This window comes from Microplitis mediator, chromosome 6 (genome assembly GCF_029852145.1).
Source record: "Microplitis mediator isolate UGA2020A chromosome 6, iyMicMedi2.1, whole genome shotgun sequence".
Lineage (NCBI taxonomy): Eukaryota > Metazoa > Arthropoda > Insecta > Hymenoptera > Braconidae > Microplitis > Microplitis mediator.
The window spans coordinates 2,421,272-2,446,399 of NC_079974.1; the positions used below are offsets into that span (position 1 = coordinate 2,421,272).

General features: G+C 29.5%; 1 protein-coding gene across 1 annotated transcript; it reads left to right on the plus strand.

Moving 5' to 3' along the window:
* Positions 1-16,240: 16,240 nt before the first annotated feature.
* Positions 16,241-24,659, plus strand: LOC130669923 (ankyrin repeat and KH domain-containing protein 1-like). Its single transcript, XM_057473077.1, has 3 exons — positions 16,241-16,373; positions 16,459-16,519; positions 22,123-24,659. Exon 3 carries the CDS (start codon positions 22,215-22,217, stop codon positions 24,255-24,257), a length of 2,043 nt encoding a protein of 680 aa, XP_057329060.1. The 5' UTR covers positions 16,241-16,373; positions 16,459-16,519; positions 22,123-22,214; the 3' UTR covers positions 24,258-24,659.
* The last annotated feature ends 469 nt before the right edge of the window (positions 24,660-25,128 follow it).

Below are 25,128 nucleotides of genomic sequence, written 5' to 3' on the forward strand. Positions count from 1 at the left end.
TTCACTACAAAATTAGTGATTTTGAATTAGATTCACTAATTCATTAGTGATTCCCCGGATTCTACAATGATTACTAGTGGTGCCTCGCTTAAGGACTTTTTATTCTGTCATAGAATTATCAAATTCAGGGCAAAATTAATTACGATAATTTTTAAATACAACTGAACAGTATTAATTCAAGTAAGTTAATTAAATAAAACCTAATTTAGTTGCTAAATAATACATCTTGTTATTTTTTATTAGCTTTATATTTTTACTCCAACTTTTTTTACCGAACCTTAATCAAAACCATCATTGACAATAGAATCAGGTTATGAGTATAATTATGATATAAATATTTACCATACGAAAATAATTTTAATTGTTAATTTAGTCGATCAAGTTGCTGAAAAAATTTTATAATCAATTACAAATAATAATAATAATAATAATAATAATATTTTGATACAATATTATTAGCAACGATACAATATTTTTCCAAATAAATCCTCGTCAACAAGTGAATTAGTACATTTTTGAATAATTCAATCAGTGAAATTTTCACTAATTCTATATGTTGTTTTTTTGACTAATTCAAAAAGTGAATAGTCACTAATTCATAGTCGTATACTTTGGACAATTTAGATTAGTGAATATTCACAAGTAATTAGTGGTTTTTCACTAATTTAGTTTTAGAGAGTACACTTATGAAATTTTTAACAAAAAATATTAAAAATCAAATGGAAGGATTAAAATGGATAGTTTTACTTTTTAAAATTTAGAACCGAAATTTTAAAATTAATAAAAAATTTATCAAATTTGATCACTTTTTTTCGTAAAATTAAGATCCAATATTATTAAATTTCATGGTGATTCTCAATATTAGTAAAGATTTAAATATTAACGTTCAGAACTAATATCTCAAAATTAATAAGACATATTAAATTTAATAATTTTCTTTCGCAAAATTCAGAATCTAAATTAATTAATTATATGATTTTTTTTTTAATTTCTACAGTTTCAAATTCAAAAACTTCTACAAGAATGTTGAAATTGATGAAAATATCATTAATTTTCGAATTTTATTTTTTAGATTTAAAAATCGGTGGTATATTTTATGATATTTTGAAAGAGATTACAGTTGGATCAATTGTATTATAATTCAAAATTAAACATTAAAGAAGGATTACAAAATTTTATTATTTTTTCCAGATATTAATATACAGTTTTACTTCATTCTAAAAAAATTTCCATTCACGATCAGATGTTCTCTTTAGTCTCTGCGATATGGGTCTAAATAATTGTCCAATTTTTTTACAGCCGCGCAATAGTTTCTGACTTGTTGTTTCCCTTTTTTTTTCGTTTTTTTGTTGCATTTATTAGCTGGATTGATGTCTAGCAAAACTCTGAAAATAGTTTTAAAATAAATTAGTTTCCTCAATATTGATATTCTCTCACTATAGTCAATTATATTATATAAAACAATTGATGTAAAATACCTTTGAATAAATTCTAACGTCCTCATGAGATCATCAGGATATTTAAGGCCAAATATGTAATACTGTAAGAATATTATCAATTTTCCTTCCAAAATATCTTGTGGGAAGCACACTATATTTTTTCCGACCACTACTACACATCTAGCTGATTAATCGAATAAAGTGTATCATCTTATGGATCCACCTTATCAATAGTATTAGAGAAGCATGTTTTACTGTATCTTCAATAGTTGCATCGTCGAATTGCTGTATCTGCATAATAAAAAAGTATCAAATTATTCTAAGTAACCCATTTAAAATTTTAATTTTAATTAATCTGTTTTGAATAAATTATTAAAACTTAAATGAAGCATATAGCAATTTAAAATTTTGGTTTATTTATTTATTTTTAATTTTTTTAAATTCAAAAATTTTCAACCCAGGCTTATAGTAATGAAGTATGTAAACAGACAACCTCTATTATTAAATATAGAAAAATATTATGATTGGGATATGAAAAGTACAAGAAGAAAGTGGACCTCAAAGTTTGCAGGTAACAAAGTGGAAACAATAAAACCTAGCTTATGCGTTATTTCTTAAGAACTAAAGTACGGCAATTTCGAAGACTATAGTGCATTAGTAAACATAGAGCTATAACTGGAAACAGCTTACGATAAGACAACACACAATAGATGTAAAAGTATAATCAGATACTGAATAAGATGCTAACAGACCTAATGAGCGGAATTTCCCTGTGTCGAGACATTTGTTTTTAATATATTTTATTTATATTTTCATTTATATATTTTTTTTATAGTTTCAGACATATATATTTTTTATATTGTAAGATATGTTTTGAATATATTCAAATTATACTTAAAATATATACGAAAATCGGCGAAAAGTTAGCCATTAAAAATATATTTTTTATACATATGTTACATATATTTATACACAGAAAAAAAGGATATCGGCGCAAGAAATTTTTTCGTGCCGTAAGAATATTTTTTGCGATTTTTAATAAAAACAAAAATTTTCTTGGTTCAAGAACAAAATTTTTTTTAATTTAGTCATCTTGGCATAATATTTTTTTTTTTATTTAACCGAAATAATATATGCTTCTTGAAGGATATATTTCCTTAAAGTGAGAAAAATAAATATTTTGCCCTAAAATATAATCAATTGTTCGAAAAGTGAAATATTTTTTCTTTAAGAATAATTAATTTTGAATCGAGATGATCTGTGATTCTAGTCAAGAATTAAAAGTACTCAACTCAATGGTAAAAAATATCTTGGTTTAAGTATTTTGTTGTGTTGCGGCAAGTAAGCGTAGACGTTTGAACCAACAGCAACTGTGCTCACTGCTCAACGCGAAAATTCTCTTGGGAAAGCTAACTGTACTATACTAAAGTGGCAGTAGTGTAGAATCTACAGTGTACAGTGTGCTTACTGGATATGGGTAAAGTCAATATAAATTTTCTATCAGTGTACAAATTAATACATATAATCAATGAATTATTCAGTATAAAAAATATTAAAGGATGTAGTTTAAAAAAAAAAAAACCCAAAAAAGAAGGTCCGTCGTACTCCGAAAAAAAAATTTTTTTTCTTAAATTATGGCAAAATTGTTATAGATTTGTTCGAGATATTAGATTAAAACAACTTGCACCCGGTGCCCAAAAGCCACGAAAAATAATTAACATAGCTTGGGGGCGGCGTCATCCCATACAGGAGCTGCCAGAGTTGAACAACGGGCCCCTACTTGGCCCAGCACTGGGTAACCTAGCCTTGGCCGTTACAATGATTACCCGGGCTTGGGCCAAGACTGGATAACCTAGCCTTGGCCGTCCAATGGCAACCCAGACTTAGGCCACGGTAGGATTACCCAAGTTTGGATATACCTATGGTTTATATAAGTAGATCATATAAATGTACTAGTTCAACGTTAGTAGGTTCGTCCAGTAGCTACCGTTCGGATCTAGTAATCAGAAGGACGGCAGTTCGCGCCCAGAGTCCAGCAGAATTTCCACCGAGTTTTTTTCACATCATTTACCTCCCTCAAATAATTAAAACGTTAATGATCATGAATTCTACGAGGTAAATAATAATTTATTTTTTTTAATTAAATTTATTCGTTTCCTGGAAGCCTGGGCCAGGTCTGGCAACCAGGCTTGGCCCGAGATTATCATTCCAGGCTTCTACCAAGGCTGGGCCAAGACTGGCTTACAAGCCTGGCTCAAGGTTCTACAAAGTTGGGCCAAGTCTGGGCCCGTGGTACTTTCCTCTCTGGGATACCCAGTCTTCTCTATATTCTTTCTATTATTAGTGAGAAAGTGAATCTTTATCAAATATTCAGCATGCAAAACCAATAAGGCACTCAGCTGATCATGTGCCACAATTTGAAAAAATTAATCAAGATCAGTCCATCAGACTTTGAGATTATCCCTTGCATATATATACATACAATCAAAGTGTATGTCTTCAAATTATAGAATATATACCTATATAAATATACATAATGTACATCCCCCTGATGAAAAGTATACGATAGAATCTTATAGAGTGTTTCTCTCCATAGTGAAGGACTTTTTTAGATGTTACATATATAAAAGTATCAACGAATCAGCATGAAATCCCCTCGAGAAAAATATGTAGGTATCATATATATTAGGTAGCTAGATTTTTTGCTTTCTCATCTCTACTTTCACACTCTTTGTACATCCTTCTTTGTTGCTCTTCTAAATAGCTCTTCCATTCAAAACGTTGTCATGATCTAAGCGATTGAGATCAAAAAAATCTTTTGTAGCTTACGCGCTTAAGTAAATGGATATCTATATTTATCTATATTTATCTTCTTACTTTTTTTTGATCCTCTGTTTTTTTACACTACAGGCTAGATGTATATTATACAATTTCAATGAACTATTTAATGTTTTTAGTAACTCTTAATATTTTTAATCTTATTTTATTCAACTAGTGCGCAAGTAAGTTTTGTATATACATTTAGTAATAAATAGTGAAAGTAATGCATTTATTGATGTACGTACATCCCATGCAAAGTCGTCGTTAACGGAAAAAATGACGTACACGGAAAGAAAATTATAGCAGCGGTTCCCATAATTTTGTGAAATTTTTTCCTATACCATCATAGGAATTACGACCATAAATTATGGGAGCGGTTCCTATAATTATAGGAATGTTTCCCATAATTATAGGAATAGTTCCTAATAATTATGGGAATGATACCCATAACACTATAGGAATGATTCCTATAATTATAGGAATGGTTCCTATAATTTATAGGAATACTTTCTATAATATTATAGGAACCATTCCCATAATGCAATTGGAATGGTTCCTATACCATTATGGGAATCATTCCCATAATATTATGGGAATAGTTCCCATACTATTATAGGAACCATTCCTATAATATTATGGGAATGGTTCCCATATTATCATGAAAAAATAATTTTAAAGAAGTGTGGTAATCACTTCTACAATACACAGAAATATTATTAAACATAAAAACAAAAATTCAAACATTGAAAAAAAAAATCGTATTTGGCAAAAAAACATTAAAATTTTTAACAAGAATTTTTTGTCAGCACAAAACATTCAAGAAAATTTAAATTTTGGGAAATTTCTACACTATTGTGCAAAAAAAAATTTTATGATATTATAGGGATGGTTCCCATAACATTATGGGAATAGTTCCCATAATATTATAGAAATAGTTCCTATACCAATATGGGAACCATTCCCATAATGGTATGGGAACTATTTTCATACTATTATGGGAATGGTTCCCATAATATATGGGAACCATCCCTATAGTAGTATAGGTTCTATTCCCATACCATTATGGGAACCATTCCCATAATGCATAGCAAAACTTCCCATAATTTTCTTTCCGTGTAGGTTGCTTAAATCATTTTCCTTAATCAGGTAATTTTTTTATTTTTAACAGGTATTTAAAATTAATAATTAGTCGTCACACTGAGAGAACAATTTATTTGAGCCAAATAAAATTTGTTTCAGGCAAATAAATCTCATATTTGAATGTACCCAATCAATACTTATTTGAGACAAAGATATGCTTCATTTGAATGAAATAATGATATGTTTATAGTTAACAAACCTGTATTTGAATGTTAGCACTGTAGCGTCATTTGTTAGCTACAAACAAATATATATTTGAATGAATTCAATGATTTTGTCCAGTCAAATAAATCTATTTATTTGGCTCGAATGATTTGTTTCTCAGTGCAATAAATCTGTTTATAAACAACAGTAACAAAAGTTCTCATTTATTTGTGTAGTTTTTCAAAAATTTTACATAAGATAAAAGACCTATCCCATACAAAAAAAATCCGTCTATCGGTTGACCTTGCGGGCCATCACCAAAACTTCTCACTGTTTTCGAGCTCCTTGAGCTCGAAAACATTGTTGTGATTATATTTTTGAGCTCGAAAATACTTTTGTATGCCATTGTTTTCGAAAAAAACCGTTTTTTACCATTTCTTTCTCCCACGATATCTCGCGAACGAATTAATCGATTTTGATGGTTGAGGCGGTAATTGACGTGTTTTCGTGAGTTCTAGAGCTAGAGCGCTAGAGCGAAAACAGTGGGAAGTTTTAGGGCTGGCCCGCAGGGTCAACCGATAGCCAGATTTTTTAAAAATTTTTTTACAGTAAATTAAGTCGAAAGAGATAAAAAATCGAGAAATACTTTGTTAAAAAAATTTTAGAAACCATAACTAATGTAAAAAAATCATTTTTTTGATTTATAAAATTTTCAAACAGCCATAACTAATAGAGATATTGTTTTTTTTTTATACAATTTTTTTAACTTCCCGCTAAGAAAATTGTAAATTTTCAAAAATTCGGGAAGTTATTGGTTTCGGTCCGATTTACGAAAATCGAATTTTCATCAGATATTGACGTTTTGAGGTTCTAGGAAGCTTTCCTGACTAATTTCAAGATGATGTCCGAGTGTATGTATGTACGTACGTACGTACGTATGTAAATACCTGTATCTTTTGAACGGATGAACCGATTTAGAATTATAAGGTGTCATTCGACGCGGCTTGTCAATATTTTGAAGCTGTGAGAAATTGAGCTTGATCGGTAGGGCTCGTTCAGAGATATTCCAAAAATAAAATTTTTTCAAAAATGTTTTTTTTGGATAACTTTTAATGTGCTCGATGGATTGATTCCAAAATGGACTGGGCTTTAGAGCTGTATAAGCCGCGTCGAATGCCACCTCAACCATCAAAATCGATTCATTCGTTCAAGAGAAACCGTTGTCGAAATAATTTTTCTTTATTTTTTTTGAAATATCTCAAAAACGACTCGATAAATCGAATTCAAAATTTAATCAGCTTTAGAATTTGATAAAACGCGTCGATTGCCACCTCATCCGTCTCAATCGGTTTATTCGTTTGAGAGATATCGCTGGAGAAAAAATGGTAAAAAACTATTTTTTTCGAAAAGAACGGCATACAAAAGTATTCTCGAGCTCGAAAATGTATTCACGACAAAGTTTTCGAGCTCAAGGAGCTCGAAAACAGCGGGAAGTTTTAGGGCTGGCCCGCAGGGTCAACCGATAGACAGATTTTTTTCATCATCAATCCGCCGAGGAGTAGAACAATTGGAAAAAAAAGAAGAAAAAGTGTCAAACAGAAGACATTTTATTGTCAACAATAGGTGGAGCCCAACTTCTAGACCATTAACAAATTAATTTTGAATTCAAAAATAATAGTATATTTTATTGTAGGGATATTTCGTCCGAGGATATTTAATCTTGGGGATATTTTGTCGGGGGATCAAGACTCATGTCCATATAGGAAGAAACAATAGGCCCAAGCTTGGCCGAGGCTTGGCGCAAGACTTATTAACTCTGGGGAAAGCTTGAAATCCAAGCTTGGCCCAAGTCTGTCTAAGCATCGAAATGATAACACCCAGCCAAGCTTGAGTGACAGTGTTGTGCCAAGACTGCATCTTAGTATTGGCCCAATAACTAATGCCAGTATTGTGCCAAGATTGCATCTAAGTATTGGCTCAATATCGAGAGCCAGTGTTGTGCCAAGACTGTTGCTAAATAAGCACCTATGCTTATTAAAAATAAATTAAAAAAAAAAAAAATATTAGTAGAAATGTGCGGGATGGTAACATATGGAAATGAATTTGTACACAGAGAAATCAGGTGGATCGATGAAACTAATTTTTTTTTTGCATTTGCTGGGTCTCGAACCTGGTCCTTCATGACTGCTAGGCAAGCGTCTTATCCACTAGGCTGTTACGCTATTCACAGAAGCCAGGGGTTTTTAGATACCATTTGTTATTTAGACTGGCAAACCAAGGCTTGTCACTTGAGCATTGGCTGAACCTTGTCCCAAGACTGGCAAACCAAGGCTTGTCACTTGAGCATTGGCTGAATCTTGTCCCAAGACTGGCAAACCAAGGCTTGTCACTTGAGTATTGGCTGAATCTTGTCCCAAGACTGGCAAACCAAGGCTTGTCACTTGAGTATTGGCTGAATCTTGGCCCAAGACTGGCAAACCAAGACTCGTCACTTGAACGTTGGTCGGATCTCGGACCAACCTTGGGAGGCCCAGCCTCGGTAGCCCAGTATTGTGCCAAGACTGGCCCCGTTGTCAATATTTTTTTTCCTACAAGGGATGATACCATCCCTGATTAAACAAAATGATTAAAAATGATTTCACACGTTAAATGTCCATAAGAGACAGGATTAGAAATAATTTGAAGGATTAAAAAGTATTTAAAATGATTAAAAAACAAATCATTTTAAATCATTTTTAATCATTTTGTTTAATCAGGGATAGTTAAGTCAATGAGTCAAATTTTTTTTCAAAATTAAGCATTAAATTATTAAATATTATTAATATTGGATTGAATCGTTAAATTTCATTATTATGGGATAATTTGAATACAGTAGTATCCTGATTGGGTAATTTGAATAGCCCATACAGGAGCTGCCAGAGTTGAACAACGGGCCCCTACTTGGCCCAGCACTGGGGAACCTAGCTTTGGCACACCTATATTGGCCCAGGCTTGGGCCAGGACTGGGTAACCTAGCCTTGGCCGTCCAATGGCAACCCAGACTTGGGCCAAGACTGGGTAACCTAGCCTTGGCCGTTACAATGATTACCCGGGCTTGGGCCAAGACTGGGTAACCTAGTCTTGGCCGTCCAATGGCAACCCAGACTTACGCCAAGACTGGGTAACCTAGCCTTGGCCATCCAATGGTAAGCCAGGCTTGGGCCAGGACTGGGTAACCTAGCCTTGGCCGTTACAATGATTACCCGGGCTTGGGCCAAGGTAGGATTACCCAAGTTTGGATATACCCATGGTTTATACAAGTAGATCATATAAATGTACCAGTTCAACGTTAGTAGGTTCGTCCAGTAGCTACCGTTCGGACCCAGTAATCAGAAGGACGGCAGTTCGCGCCTAGAGTCCAGCAGAATTTCCACCGAGTTTTTTTCACATCATTTACCTCCCTCAAATAATTAAAACGTTAATGATCATGAATTCTACGAGGTTAATAATAATAAATTTTTTTTAATTAAATTTATTCGTTTCCTGGAAGCCTGGGCCAGGTCTGGCAACCAGGCTTGGCCCGAGATTATCATTCCAGGCTTCTACCAAAGCTGGGCCAAGACTGGCTTACAAGCCTGGCCCAAGGTTCTACAAAGTTGGGTCAAGTCTGGGCCAAGCTTGGGCCCGTGGTACTTTCCTCTCTGGGAGTGCAAGTTTTCCCGGAGTATTGTAAATCTATTGCTAAGTATATATCTAATGTTGGATAATTTGGAGTGATTTTATTGTCCAATTACCGAGATAACCAAAGTTTCAGCACAATTTTTGAGCTGAAACTTTTGTCATCTCAGTAACGTACAGTACACATAAAAAATTTCAGTTCAACTTTTGAGCGCTCTTTGACGTTAAATTTCACATAAATTTGACGTAAACTTAAAGCTGCTATTAGACGTCTATGAGATATCAAAATTTGAGACGCAACCAACGACATCAACAAATGACTTCAATAAGACCTCAAGTGTAGAGATATATTTTACCTTTCGATTTTTGAATTTACTTTGTTGAATACTTGTTAGATATCTCGAGCTGACTTCTCTTTAATATGAATCTTTCTCTTTTGTGATTACTAAATCACGCAGAATGTTAATTTTTCAAATCAAATGTTACACAATAAAATTAAATTTTTTTGCTATTCATTATCATTTATAATCTTTTATTAAGATGAATATTACAACTAGATACACTTTTGTAATTGTATAAAGATTTATTCTGACTAATCAACTTGCTAGAGAAACTACAAAAATCTAATTTCATAAAATTCAACACCGAAAATTGCTTGATAAAAGTTATTTTAATTTTACAGACAATAATTATTAAACAAAAATATTAAGTTGCGGAAAAAATAATTGAAACCCTGGTGAAAATTTTTCGGACTTTTGTCCGAAAAAGTCTTTAGAACTCTAGAACTGAGTTTTTCAGACAGAAGTCCAAAAAATTTTCACCAGGGAAATTCTGATTCAGTCCCATATGATCTATTAGTTTATTCTGGCGGTTGCTCGGCTCGAACATTGAGCTATAAAATTTTTAACTCATAAAAATTTTATACAATTTTGTAAAATTTAATGCAATATTATATAATTTTTAAAGAATTAATGATCTTTATAGTATAGTATTTATAATAGAAGATGAAATTCATCGGTTTAAAATATACAGATTCTTCTACTTTCGCCATCTAGCGATGGAATTTATAAAACCGCATCATCCAGTGAAAGTCAAAATTACCTTCTGAAATGGTAAAATCAAATCTAAAAAATTTAGGTCAACTTGAGCTACTACTGCAGTCAAATTTTGCTACTCAATTTTTTATGTATACGTCAAATAGCGGCTTTCATTTGACGTCAAATTTACGCTAAATTTGACTGTTGGCTGAGCTCAACTGGCTATCCGGGAAAATAGCCAGTTGAGTTCAACCAATTGTCAAATTAAAGTAGGTATTTCATGTATACGCGAAATAAAAAATTAAGGTAGCAAAAATTGACTTCGATAAGAACTTTAGATGATCAACATTTTAATTCGATATTTGATATAGAATATTTGACACCTCGATGACGTCTAGTACAAATAAAAAATTTTATTCAAATTTTTTGCTCTCTCCCAAACGTAAAATTACATACAAACTTTCCTAATAGCACAATTTGCTTTTAACTTTGCAGATTATCTTTTAAACTTCTCGATTTTGTTGGGTTGAAAACGCTTCAAAAGTTTCTACATATTCTCTCAAACTTTTATTTAATTCTACGTTTCTCAAGATATATTTTTTTAGAGATGTTAGTAGCAACAAGAATTCCCGCGTAAGTATTTAAACGACTACTTCTTGATGAGTAGCGCACCCTACCGTCGAAAAATCGAACCCCTAACTCGATGCTATTCTTTATGGAGGGTAGCAAGGTTACTAGAATAGGGAGGTTGGGACAAGTTTGTGTCGCTGGTCCCTTTTTTTATTGCATGTCATTTTTTTCTATGAAAACACTACCATAATATCGTGTGTGTCTGTAACATTTCAGAGCGATGGTTGATCGTTCCGTGATTTTCAATACCGATAGTAGTAAACAGTTCTCCAATTTTGTTACATCTGTTAGATGCCGTTACTTTAGTATTCAAAACTTTCATATAATTCTTAAGGGTCGGGAGTATTTTACTTTTCTAATTACATTTTGAATAATTACGTCACTCGAATGATGAAAACCTTTCGAATAAGTTTGTCTTTCACATTTTTTCGGAAGCTATAAAAATTATGTGATAACAATTGATTAATAAATTAAAAGAAAAGTAAAATTCAAAAATTCGTTTGGTACGGCCCAGCCTTAAAAAAATTAAAAAACGACGGGATCATGCATGGTACAGAAAATACGGTATCATGTTTAATAATACATTCATGCACAATAATTTTTATCCGGGTAATTTTGCTTGTAGGAAAAATGAAATCAATAATAGGATACTTCTGTATGAAAATTCCTACAATAAATGATGACGGACTGAATAAAAATTATAAAAAATTAGTTCATATGCTTTATAAAGTTCATTCAAAATATTGTAATAAATATTGAATGAACAGAATATTAATGGCTCTGTAGACTTAAAAAAAAAGGTAGTTTTTTATTTTTTTTTAGTTGAAGTCGGGTTCCAGGCCGGTTCAGACAGCCAAATGCGATTAAAATAGAAAGTTCGATGAGTTGAATCAAATCAAAGCGTTAATAGACAAAATATCTAAGAGGTGTAAAAAACAGTGATTTTTCATATATTTTGTCGACAATATTATTTAAATATTTCATCGCCGATATCTTTTGAACTAATAGACCGATTTTGACGTCTAATGTGACATTCGACGCAGTTTTTTAGTCTCTTAAGCTTAAAGTTTTTTTGAAATAATCAATTGAACGTTTTTGATTTTATTCGAAAAAAAAAACACTTTCTTGAAATGTTTTAGTTAACGATATCTCTTGAACAAATGATTCAATTTTAATTGTTGTAGTTGCATTTGATGTGGCTTATAGAGTTTTTGAGCTAATTAGATTTTGGAATCAATCTATGAAGTAAGTTCGAAGTTATTCGAAAAAAACTTTTTTCATAAATTTTATTTTTCAAATAATTCCGAACATAATGTACTGATTAAGCTTATATTAGTCATTGAAATTTACGTATAGCATTGAATTTCATAAAATTTCAAATCTTAGAGAACATTAATTTTTTATTTGACTAATATCTCAGCAAATATCAATCTTAGTGATTCGGTGCTAAAGACTTTTATTGTAGAAAATTGAATTTCCTATAAAATTGTCAGTAACATTTTTTCTGTAGGTCTTGTTGTTTATGAGATAGTGAGAGAAAAAATAAGAATCCTATGAAAAAATTCAGTTTAGCGGTCCATACTACCCCACCAGTATGAGTTACGACTTCGCGACAATCGGCACTTTTGTATAGCATTTAATTCTGAGAAAATCCCGTATTTGGACAAGATGATACCATAAAATGCCGCTGAGCTATAAAAATATTTAAAAAATCAAAGTTCCCGTGTATTTTAAATGGGAAATTTTTACACGCTGTGGACGAGTACTTAATATTAATATAAAAGGCTCAAACTCTCAGGGAATTTTTTGGGGGGTATTTCCAACAAAATTTCGGGATGGGATCAAAAAAAAAAAATTGTCGCAAAAAAAGCACCCTATTACAGATTAATAATTCGCTTCGGAAGCCACCTCAACGATCTCGATCGGTTAATTCGTTCAGAAGTTATAGAATATTTACATACATACACTCGAACATCCTCTTAAAAATAGTTCGAATAGTTTCCTAGGACCTCAAAACGTCGAGATCTGTTGAAAACTCGGTTTTTGAAAATCGGACCGAAACCAAAGACTTCTGTTACATTCTGGGGTATTACCCCAGAATAATTAACAATATAAATAAATTTATATTAATAATTTAAATGTTCAGGTTTGACATCATTAGGGTATCTATCGACCCCAGGCGTGTCCGTCGTCGATTATTAGTGATTAAGAATTTTTTATAAATATTTGATTAGGGTTACATAATAAATGGTACACCACATTTATTAAAATGAGGTATCTTTTAATTAATAAAATATTAGGTTGAGTCAGTCAGTCACCGGACCGAGATCCGGTGACTTAGATGTTCGTCGGCTGACTGCCTGTTCTGTCTCCGCAGATCCAGTACAGAAAATTATAAAATTATAAATTGTCCAACGTCGCATCTCAGGTTACCCTAGCGAACGTCGCCGAGGTCTGGGTCTCATGCCTCGTCATGAGTTTAGACTACGGGCCACGACGGTGTTCGCCGAAATCGCTTATCTACTGTAGTTACTTTGATGGGGAATTTTTCTTCACCGAAGTTTTATTATATATTATCAAAAGAAATTTTAAAATTTTTATTTAAATATAATTAAAGCCAGAACGTAACACTTCCCTTTTTTTTTAATATATATAATTTTCTGAGCGGGAAGTTAAAAATTTATTTTTCCCCTACGTTCATATGCTAGCGTTCTTCCAAACGACATCTCTGATGTCTCCAGACTCGAAAATTCGATCGAGACAGTAGTTTTAGCTAGAGGATTAACGTCTAAAAAAATCTATAGAAAATCAGGACTCACTGGCTTATGCTGCAAATAAATTTTTTTTTTAATCAGATTTGACGTTTTTCAATTTTGTAAATTCACATAAAATTAATCAACGTAGAATTTTCGCTTGTATAAAAGACTTAATTTTGATTGAAATTTTTAATTTTAATTTCGGTTTACTATGAAATAATCGTTGTCCAAGAAGTTTTATAAAATTTTGTTTTCATGAAAATTTCTAGTTAGTAACTTATTTTGAGTTAAAAAAACCACATTAAAAAAAAAAGTTCTTTTGCTGAAAATTTTCGAACGATCATATTCTAGCTCCATGTTTCTTTACAAATTTAGTTTAGTTGATTGCAAAGTTTTGCAAAATTAAATTTGAAAATAATTATTTTCTATTGAAACATTTTCCCTACACTTTTTATATAAATCAGCGGCGTTTAGTTTTCGAATTTAATATATAAAAATATTACCATTTGCTGCTTCTTATCTATCGCGCTTGGTTTTTACTTTTAATTACCTATAGAGCACAGATCAAATCTCTGTAGAGTATTGAAAATTCATCCAAATGCTTCGGGAAAGCTGATTGGTAGACCAGCATTTATCCCTAGAAAGGGACCAGCGACAAAATTTAACATTGGGATAATGGTTGACCCAACCTCCCTATTCTAGTAACCTTGGAGGGTAGAGGTAAGGAGCACTCTCTCATATGGGGCTTCACTCTCAAAAGTGTCCACGAAAAGCTGGAAACGTATAGTTCTGAAACCAACTACAAAGGCGCTGATGCGAAGAATGGTTAGATGTGAACGTGGCGATTATTGATGAAGTGAAGTATGCCAAAGGGAAATAGTAGAGTACAGAAGTAGTTGTACTGAATAGAGTAGTTGATAACAGTAATGTAAATGAATATTCAATTGATAACATAGTCAAGTGAAAATTTTAAATATTTTTAAGAACAATTTAAATTATTTTTTTGCGTTTGAGGTAGTGCATTTTAATCAGAAATCTATTTTTTTTAAGAGCTTGACATTGAAATGGAAATAACTTGAAAACAACGCAGAATTTCGAAAAACTTTATTCCTAATAATTTGTAATGAATAAAATTATCTACAAAAAAGTTTCTATGACATTTTGTAATAAGTCTGATAGTTTCGCCAGAAACTGAAATGATCACAAAATTTACTATAAATTTAACTTGAAACTTAAATAACTTTTAAACAGATGGATTTATCAAAAAATCATAAGAGTCCTTTTTTATAGAACATTAAATTTTCTAGTAAAATATATCCTGGGCTTATTTGTGCAATAAGCCATTATCGAGGTATACAATTCGGAACTTAAAAAATTTTTAATCTTAATTTAATCTTAATTTTTTAATCTTAAAAAATAGTGTTCGGATCGATTTTAAGATCTTGATATTAAAATAGAAATAACTAGAAAATCATACGGAATCCGAAAAAACGTTATCAGAGATAATTTGTAGGAAATAAAATTTGTCTACAAAAAAGACTTTATGACATTTTATGATAAGTCTTATAGTTTCGACGAAAAAGCAAAAAGATCTCGAAGTTCACTATAATTCGACTTTGAGCTCCAATAACTTATGAACAGATGGATTTATCAAAAAATGATAAGAGACATTTTTTGTAGAACGTTTAATTCCCTACGAATATGTATTCCAGGCTTATCTGCACTATAAGCCATTGCCGAGGTGAAAAATTCCAAACTAAAAAACTTTTTTTTCCCATGTTATGTAAGTGGGAAATCAAAAATCGCGATAAGCTACCTCCAAAATTTTAATTTAAGAACTGATCTTCTGGTAAAATTTTTATTTTGTTAAAGACCATCGATTTTTGGTGGTGCCAAAAAAAAAAAAAGAAATAAATGTTTTTCGACATACCTTAATATTTATACTGATTTTCTATGCACTTCAAAGAACAGAATCATTTAATCAAAAGTAAGCTGTCGTTACGATTCTGTTACTCCTATATTTTAGAAATGTACAAATATTCAGTTACGCAACATTTCTGTGCATTATAAGATAGTCATTATTTAATAGAGTGTTATTTTTTTATAGATACTTAGATTAACAAATAACTTTTAAGTTAATAGGTTAAAAGCTTGTCATTTTTCTTTTAATTATTATTTTTTCTTTAAGTTTATTTAAGCTATATTATTTGTTTCGTTTCATATGCTTCTTATACGTTATATAATTGTTCAAAATTTATAACAATGTTTCGAAATAAATTTATGTACTCGATTGTAATTTTAATTATTCCTAACAATCAAACTCTCCGCAAAAAAAAATTTTTTTTCTGATTTATTAGTTTTTATAAATTGTATTTGAGTTCTTATTACTGAAAAGAGTATTAAATTTTTAAATATCATTGTTATATATTGAATCAACGACAGAAATAACATTATTTTCTTGATATTCTAAAATTTGATATTATAATTTTTTGAAAGTCGCGCGCTTACGAACCGGATTTACTTCTTTCTTCGTTTAATTCTGTCCTACTCTAACAGTTTTAGGCGCTTTCTTTTAAATTAAGTCATTCTCTCCAACAGCGCCACCATAAGTTTCTCTGATTTTATGGACACTTTTAATACACAGAGAGAGTGCTCCTTACCTCTACCCTCCATACCAAAAAATAACCAAAAAAAAAAACCATCAACGCTTAGGAGAACAAGACCTGAAAAATATCGTCTGAAAAATAACCGTAAATATATTTTTTTACTAACTATTGTTTATAAATATTTCCGTTCAATTTTTCGGATAATCTATGAAAATTTTATATTCTTCAGAAAAGTTGTTGACCACGTATGTAAACTAGATGATTTTGCCGGACATAATTACATATTACTGGTAAGCATATTTTTTTTAATTACTACACTATAATGCGATGTGGATTCTATAATGTTTTACAATTAAATTTAATTTTATTACGATTGTTATAAAATAATTTCAAGTAGCATTTTTTTTTGTTGTCTATTTTCTTTTTCTTGCAAATAAGGGCATTCTCAGAAAATACCCCTTACTTTTTTAAATTTTTAATGACCTTGAACTGTAATAACCTCATTTAGATTTAATTAATTAATTCAAAAAATAATTAAAGCATTAATTAAAAAAAGGACAGGGCAGTCACAATTTAGTCAAGATGTAGATTTAAAAAAAAAATTACTTATTTGTTATTAATTAGAAGTTAAACGAAATTTGTTGTATAATAAATTTTCGTGAAATCTTCATGATACTGAAGTTAGCCGACGTCTAATAATTTTTTAATTTTTTTAAAAACAACAAATTATAAAAAAAAAAAAAAATTTTCCGAAAAACGAGATAAAACACGAATTTTTTTACTTTTTTTTTTTCTCTTTACACCTTACAATTACTGAATAACTAACGCAAAAATGAAAGAAAATCCGCCCCCATGGAAAAAATTTATATGTTGAATATATTAAAAATATATTTCTACATATAAATCATATATAAACGTAATATAACAAATATATACGTCCAATATACTAAAAATATAAACGAATATATGCTACATATAAAAAAAATATAAATAGAATATATATGGAATATATAACTTTTGGCCGATTTTCGTATATGTAAAATATATGTTCAATATAATGAAGTTATATGTATAATATATTTTGTATGGATAATCATCAAGGTAGTAAAAGTTCAAAGAAATATATACAAAATATATTGGCTTTATATTTAAAATATAATTAGATAGAATATATTGTGAAAATATGTTAAATATATTTAGTTTATAAGGAAAATAAGATAATTAAATATAACCAAAATATATGTGACGTATATTTGAATTATATTAAAGTTAATCCTCTTACACCGGTGTAATTTTATTTTAACACCGGGCGGAGTTAAAATGAGTCCATTTTTAACACTGCTCTTTTTACAGTGTATAGACCTACTATAATCTGCATATATTTTTTTAGAAATACCTACTTATATTTTTAATATAAGTTAAATATACGTCACATATATTTTGGTTATATTTAATTATCATATTTTCCTTATAAACTAAATACATATATTTAACATATATTCAGAATATATTCTATCAATTATATTTTAAATATAAAGCCAATATATTTTGTATATATTTCTTTGAACTTTTACTGCCTTGATGATTATCCATACAAAATATATTATACATATAACTTCATTATATTGAACATATATTTTATATATACGAAAATCGGCCAAAAGTTATATATTCCATATATATTCTATTTATATTTTTTTTATATGTAGCATATATTCGTTTATATTTTCAGTATATTGGACGTATATATTTGTTATATTACGTTTATATATGATTTATATGTAGTAATATATTTTTAATATATTCAACATATAAATTTTTTCCATGGGGGCGAAAAAAATTGATTTTTTCATTTTGCCAATAATTACACAAATTAAGGAACAAAACTTGTTCCTTTAATTGTTTTGTAAAACTTTGAGCAATCGGCCCGGACAAATGGTTCAATGGATCAATCTTAAAATTTCCAGGGTTTTTGGGGGTACATTAAGCTGTAAAATCACCTGGCAACATTATTTTTTTAATCGATATTTCCAGAGTAGCGATGAGTTGACTAAAACACCAGAAAATGGCCATTTTTTAAGGGTTTTAAAATGGGTATCAAGGATAAAAAAAAATTATTTTGTTAAAAAATCGAAAATTGGGCTTGTAAGGAATTTATTCAAGTTTCTTAAACTGCCCTTTCAATTACTGTGCGACCATTATTTGCTAAGATATCAATAATCAAAGACAAAAGGATCCTTTTCCATTTGAAGGCTGATATCTCAGCAGCAAATTGTCGTACAGAGAAACAAAAAAAATCAAATTGTAGTTGAATAAATTTCCTAAACGAGCCATGAATTCGTTTTTTTGGAAAAATTTTTCCCGATTCCGTAGACCTAGAAAACGAAACCAAAAAATTTAGAAAAATTTTGTCTCGACCTTTTTCTTATGATTCCACAAAAACCGTGGCTCAAAAAATATTTTGCTGGAAGATCTTTGAACTAGAGATTTCAAGCTTCAATTTGCTCTTTTTATTTTTTCGATACGATTATTTTTCATGAAAATACAGCCTTCCAAAAATCACCAAAAAATTTATAAAATTTTTTTGTTCCTTTAAATTTTTGGATAAGTGTATTAAAAATTTTCTACATGTGCATACTTTTAGTTTTTTTTTTCGTAATTGACTGGTGAAAAAAAAAAATCGGGAAATTTCTAATTGCCTGTTAATTTAAGGATCATAAAATCTTCCTGTCCCCTGTTTAGAAAATCTCATAGAATCCAATAGATTCTCATAAGGTAAAAGACCCAGTTATTTACCCTGGTCCAGTTTCTGACTTTTTCAACTTTTTTCTTACTTACTTAAAAAATTACAACTTTAAAAAGAAAATCAATTTTTTCTTAATTTATTGTAATTTATTTTGAGCCTAATTAAAGGCTATTTAAAAAACATACAAAGTATTAACTGAATAAAAACAAATATTTTAGCCATAAGCGGCTGAGGAAGCCATTTTTGAAGTAAAGTCTGAACAGTTTACGTTAGAAGGTTCGACGATTTTTCTGTGCACTAATTATCATGTAAGTAAAAAAATTAACGAAAAATAGATTGATGGATCAATATTTAATTAAAATTTATTTTAATACATTTATAATACACACTAAGATGAGTTTTGTTGTTTAAATTTGAGGGTCAATAACTAGGCTTAATTTTAAAGGTATGATGGAGTTGTTGACCCTAAAATTATAACTTACTACGAGCGAGATTATCTATTTACTTACATGTCGATAAAATGTAAAAATAGCAATATTTATAATTTTCTTAAATTATTTTTTACTATAATTTATAATACAGTGGTAAATTAACATTTACTATTCATTTTTAAAAATAAAAGACCATAATTAGATCTTGAAAGTACATATTCTTGGAGTGATAAAATTATTGTAAAAATGATGTCAATTTCGATAGTATTTAAATTGTTATGACTCTTTTAGTTGAATAATATTTTTTTTATAACAAAATTAATTTTTTTATTGTTTTTTTATTTAAGAGTTTAAAAAGAAAGACAACGAGCTACGATGAAAAATAATGAGAACAGGCGCTAGCTAAAGTGACTTTAATTATTTATATTTTAAATATTGAAAAATTATGTTTTTGTTATAATAAACATTTAATTTATTTATCTAAATAATAGTTTTAGTTTATTGAAACTTGGTAAGTACTTCATAACCGAATCATGGTTTGTGTAATTTGAGAGTCGGAAATAGGCCACTGTGAGGGTCAGAAACTAAGTCTCTGAATGTAAATTTTTAAAACGTCAATTTAAATTATTAATGAAATTCAAATAATTATTTTACGCGCATGACTTTATTTGACAAATCATAAACTAGTCGATAGAATTATTATTTTTCTCGTTAAATTAAATTTTGCATTAATTATTATCGTATAACCCCAACCGGCACTTTAATAAGTCCAGAAACTGGGCCCCTTACCTCAAATTTCCAAAGAGATTTTATAAAAATGAATGAGTTCTAAGATAGTTAAGCATAGGACCTTATACACACACCTATAAGAATCTATTAGATTTATTTAGCAGGGTCTATATTATAATTAAAATTGTCCAATTTTGTAGGTTAAAATTTATTTATTAAATTTCGATTGACTCCTAATTGATAACAACTATGTATAGGTAATTTTTTTAAAAATCTATACCCCGACGAAATTGTAACTACGCTATCCTTTTTTTAATTAATGCTTTAATTTCTTTTTTATTAATTAATAAAATTCAAATATTGTAATGACAGTTGAAAGTCATTAAATATTTTAACAAAGTAGAGGACACTGTCTGAAAATGCCCTCAAAAATAATACCATATAAATCGTGACTATAGTTGTTCATCTTTCGTTCTATTGTTATATTTTCTAAAGCGATTCTGTTACACTCAGCACATATTTACTATTAAAAAAAAATAAGTAAATTAATTTTTCATCTATTACGGTTTTTATTAAAAGATTTTAAAACTATAGATGACATTTTTATTATTTGACTTATTCATACGATTACTTAAAAAAAAAAAATAAGGTCTTTGAAGTAAGATGATAACCCGGGTCGAAAAAAAATCTTAATTATGACTTAAAATTTAAGTCAAAATCCTTCAAATGTCAACTAAGTTAATTTTTTTAGTCAGTGTAAAATTTCCATAACATTTGACTTAAATTTGACTTTTTGTGGCTTAGTTAGGATCGATTTAAGACAAAAAAAGTCACATTCAAGTCAGAATTGCGTCGATTTAAATATATTTTACTTAGATTTAAGTTAAAAAAAGTTTCATTTAAGTCAAAATTGATTCAATTGAAATATATTTTATTCAGATTTAAGACGAAAAAAGTTACATTAAAGTCAGAATAAAACAAAATTAGACAGTTACAACGCTAATTTAAAAAATACTTATAATTAGTAACATATAATTAATGATAGTAATAATTATTAGCGACAATTATAACAATAATAATAAACATTAAAAAATAATTCTTCTTATGTAGCATTTAAATACTAGAATGAAAAATGTTTTCGTCTTCTTCATTCTTTTATGAAAATTATTGATAAAATATGCGATTGTCAAAAAATTAGTAATTGTAAGTGCCTTGGCCATCATTTTGCAATAATAACTCTTCTGCAAACAAAACCTTTCAAAGAGCCTGTCAGACTTCTCCAACTATCACACTTATATGAATTCATTGTAACTGAAAATGTATTTGCGATTCCTGTCGAAAATTTACTATCGGTATGTTTTTATATTAATACAGGTAATAAAACGTTTATTGCAGAATTGGTTAATCAATATGAAAATGAATGATATTGTAAACAAGAGCTTATACAAATTCTTCAGGTACAAAATAAAAAAAAATCATTGCAATAAAAATTTTTTTAATAGTAATTTTAATTTAATCAGAAATAATTTTAAAAAAATTTACTATAATTAAAATTGAGTTTTAATTTTAGATTAGTTCAATTAATAAATAAGTATAAAAGCCACATTCGATTTGACTTAATTTTTAAGTTAAAATTAAGTCAAATATAGAACTAGATTTCGAATCGATAACCAGTTGTTTTTTTAAGACAAAATAAGTCAAATTTAAGTCAATGAAATAATTTAAGCCAAAAAAAATTAAATAAAAGGAAACTAAACAATTTAAGTCAAAAAAAGTCTAATCTAAGGCAAAAAAGTTAAAAAAAGTCAATATTAAGTCAAAAAAAGTTTAAAAAGTTAAAATGTGGAATACAGTTGTCGGCATATCGACGACTTCAAAGGAAATTAAGTTAAATCAAGTCATATTTAAGATTTTTTTTTGACCTGGGAATAAACAGATGCGGTGTAATGCTAAATTGTCATTTATTTTGTTTTTTTTTTAATTTTAGCTTGGTAAATTATTTAAAAGAAAGGATAATTTTTAACACTGACTGTCCAGGCTGTCGCAATCGTAATCACTACGAAAGAGAGCGATAATAAAATGGATAATAAAACATCCGTTGATGGTACTAGTAAAGCATCATTGCAAGTCGCAATAAATAAAGGCGACATTGAACGAGTTAAAAATCTAGTAAGTAATGGAATCTGTGTAAACACGACTTTTAAAAATGGAACTACACCATTAGCGCTAGCGATAATAAACAATAGAATTGAGATTGCTAAATATTTGATGAATGAAGGTGCTGATGTAAATGTTGCTTGTAACCATAAAACGCCTCTGATGTTAGCTATTGAATATAAAAAAAATAAAATAAATGAAAAAAATAAAAAAAAAAAAGATTCAGTAAGACCTTTGATAATTTTTATGAAAAGAGTTGTAAATATTTCTTGTGAAAATAAACCGAAATTATGTCTGGATATTAATGAGAGTGATAATGAAATAATTCGATATCTGATAGATAAAGGTGTTGATGTAGATTTTTCTTGTGGAGATGAATCGGAATTATATCTGACTGTTGATAAGAATGAGGATGAAATTGTTAAATATCTGATAGATAAAGGTGCTAATGGAATAATTTTACGTGACAATAAATCGCGATTATATCTGATTATTGATCTGAGTGAGGATGAAATAGTTCGATATCTGATAGATAAAGGTGCCGATGTAAATGCTGTTCTTCAAAATAAAACTCCTTTACTTCTGGCGATTGAGCAAAGAAGAAATGGAATTGTTAAGTATTTAATAGCTAAAGGTGCTAAAGTAAATGGCATTTGTAATGATAACTCGCCATTAGATTGTGCCATTAGAAACATTGAATGTTCGAAAATAAGTGAATATATAAAATATAATGGTACTTCTGAAAAAGGTTTTCATAATTATCAGTCGCCATTATACTTATCTATTCAAGACCGGGCATCGGCATTAGCCAAATATTTAATATATGCTGGTGCCAATGTAAATGGTGTTTATGTTAATGGTGCTAATGGTAATCATGATCTCTCGCCATTAGATTTAGCTATCCAATGCCGCGCACCTGAAGTAGTTAAATATTTAATCGATCATGGTGCTAATATAAGTGGTATTGATCACGATAACGGGCCATTATATGAGGCTATTCATCGCCATGACTTCGAATCTGTTGTATATTTACTAGATAATGGTGCTGCTTTAAGTGGTGGTTTTAATGATCATGGGCCATTACATTATGCTATTTATAGCCATAATACGACGGCAGCTAAATTACTTATCGATATAGGTGCTGATGTAAATGGTGTTTGCTGTCATAACTCGCCAACAAAATTTGTTTTTTTTAATGCAAAACGAACTGGCCTAGCCAAATATTTAATAAGCAAAGGTATTGTTGTAAATGTCATTGATAATGAATACTGGCCCTTATTTAAGTTTATTAAATGCCATGTAGATGAGTGGGCTAACTGTTTACAATATAACGGTGCTTATATGAAAGGTATTTGTTATAATGAATCGCTAATAAATTTTGCTATTGTTCAGAAACAAACTTACATAGTCAAATATTTAATAGAAAAGGGTGCTTCTGTAAATGGTGTTTATGAAGATAATTTGCCATTATATTTTGCTATTGGTTACAATCACATTGAAATAGCCAAATATTTAATAGATAATGGTGCTAATGTAAATGGTATTACCGATGATACCTCGCCATTATATATAGCTATTCATTGCCATGCAATAGAATTAGCAAAATATTTAATAGATAATGGTGCTGATGTAAATGGTATTTGTAATGATAATTCGCTATTATATTTTGCTATTCTTCAGGATCAAACTGAAATAGCGAAATATTTGATAGATAATGGTGCTGCTGTAAATGATAATAGTAATGATACCTCGCCATTACATGTAGCTATAGTCACTGATAGGCTTCATATCGCAAAATATTTAATTGATAATGGAGCTGATATCAATAAAATTATCAACAAAAAACGGCTTTTAGAAGTAGCGCTTCATTATAGGCACAGAGATATTGTTGAACTTTTATTAAAATCTGGTTGTGATGTTAATACGAAAGATGAAAGTGATAATGTAGCTGCTACAGTAAAATAAGATAGCGGTTACTGTTATGAGCTATTGCGTATGCCGCTTTATAAATTAGCTCCAAAACTAAAATTTTTTTATGAAAATTATCTTGATGTACGATTCCTATCTTTCTTCTTAAGGATTTTAATTCAGGATTCTTCTTATAAAATAATTATTCAGCACCGTATTGCGAGAGCATTAGAAAAATCTAGGCTAATAATTAAAGTTAAGGACTTCGTCGTAAGAGAAATGTTCCAAAATTTAACAAATAGGAAATTGATATTCCTATGTAATCTCTTGTAAAAAATTCTTATTTATCTCTTGTATTTTTATTTTGATACTGAAATTAAAATTACTATTGGATCTAATATAAAATTATCTTCACATTACAAATAAAATATTAATATCATATTGAAATAATGAATCATAAATTATTGATCCAAATTTTTAAACCATTTATTTTTAATTAAGTTTCCAGAACTTTGATGTAAGTATATAAAATTATTAATTATACAATAATAAAAATTTCTTTAATTCTTAAAAGCCAGTGGATTGACCAATAGTGACTTGGGATGTAAACTAGACCTCTGATTGAAAACTCCGATTGAATCCAATTGAAAAATTTCAATCGTAAAATAACAAAAAAAATCTGTCTATCGGTTGACCCTGCGGGCCAGCCCCAAAACTTCCCGCTGTTTTCGAGCTTGTTGAGCTCGAAAACATTATTGTGAATACATTTTCGAGCTCTTCGAGCTCGCAAATACTTTTGTATGCCATTGTTTTGTAAAAAACCATTTTTTAGCATTTCTTTCTCCCACGATATCTCGCGAACGAATTAACCGATTTTGATGTTTGAGGCGGCAATCGACGTGTTTTATCAAGTTCTAAAGCTGATCGA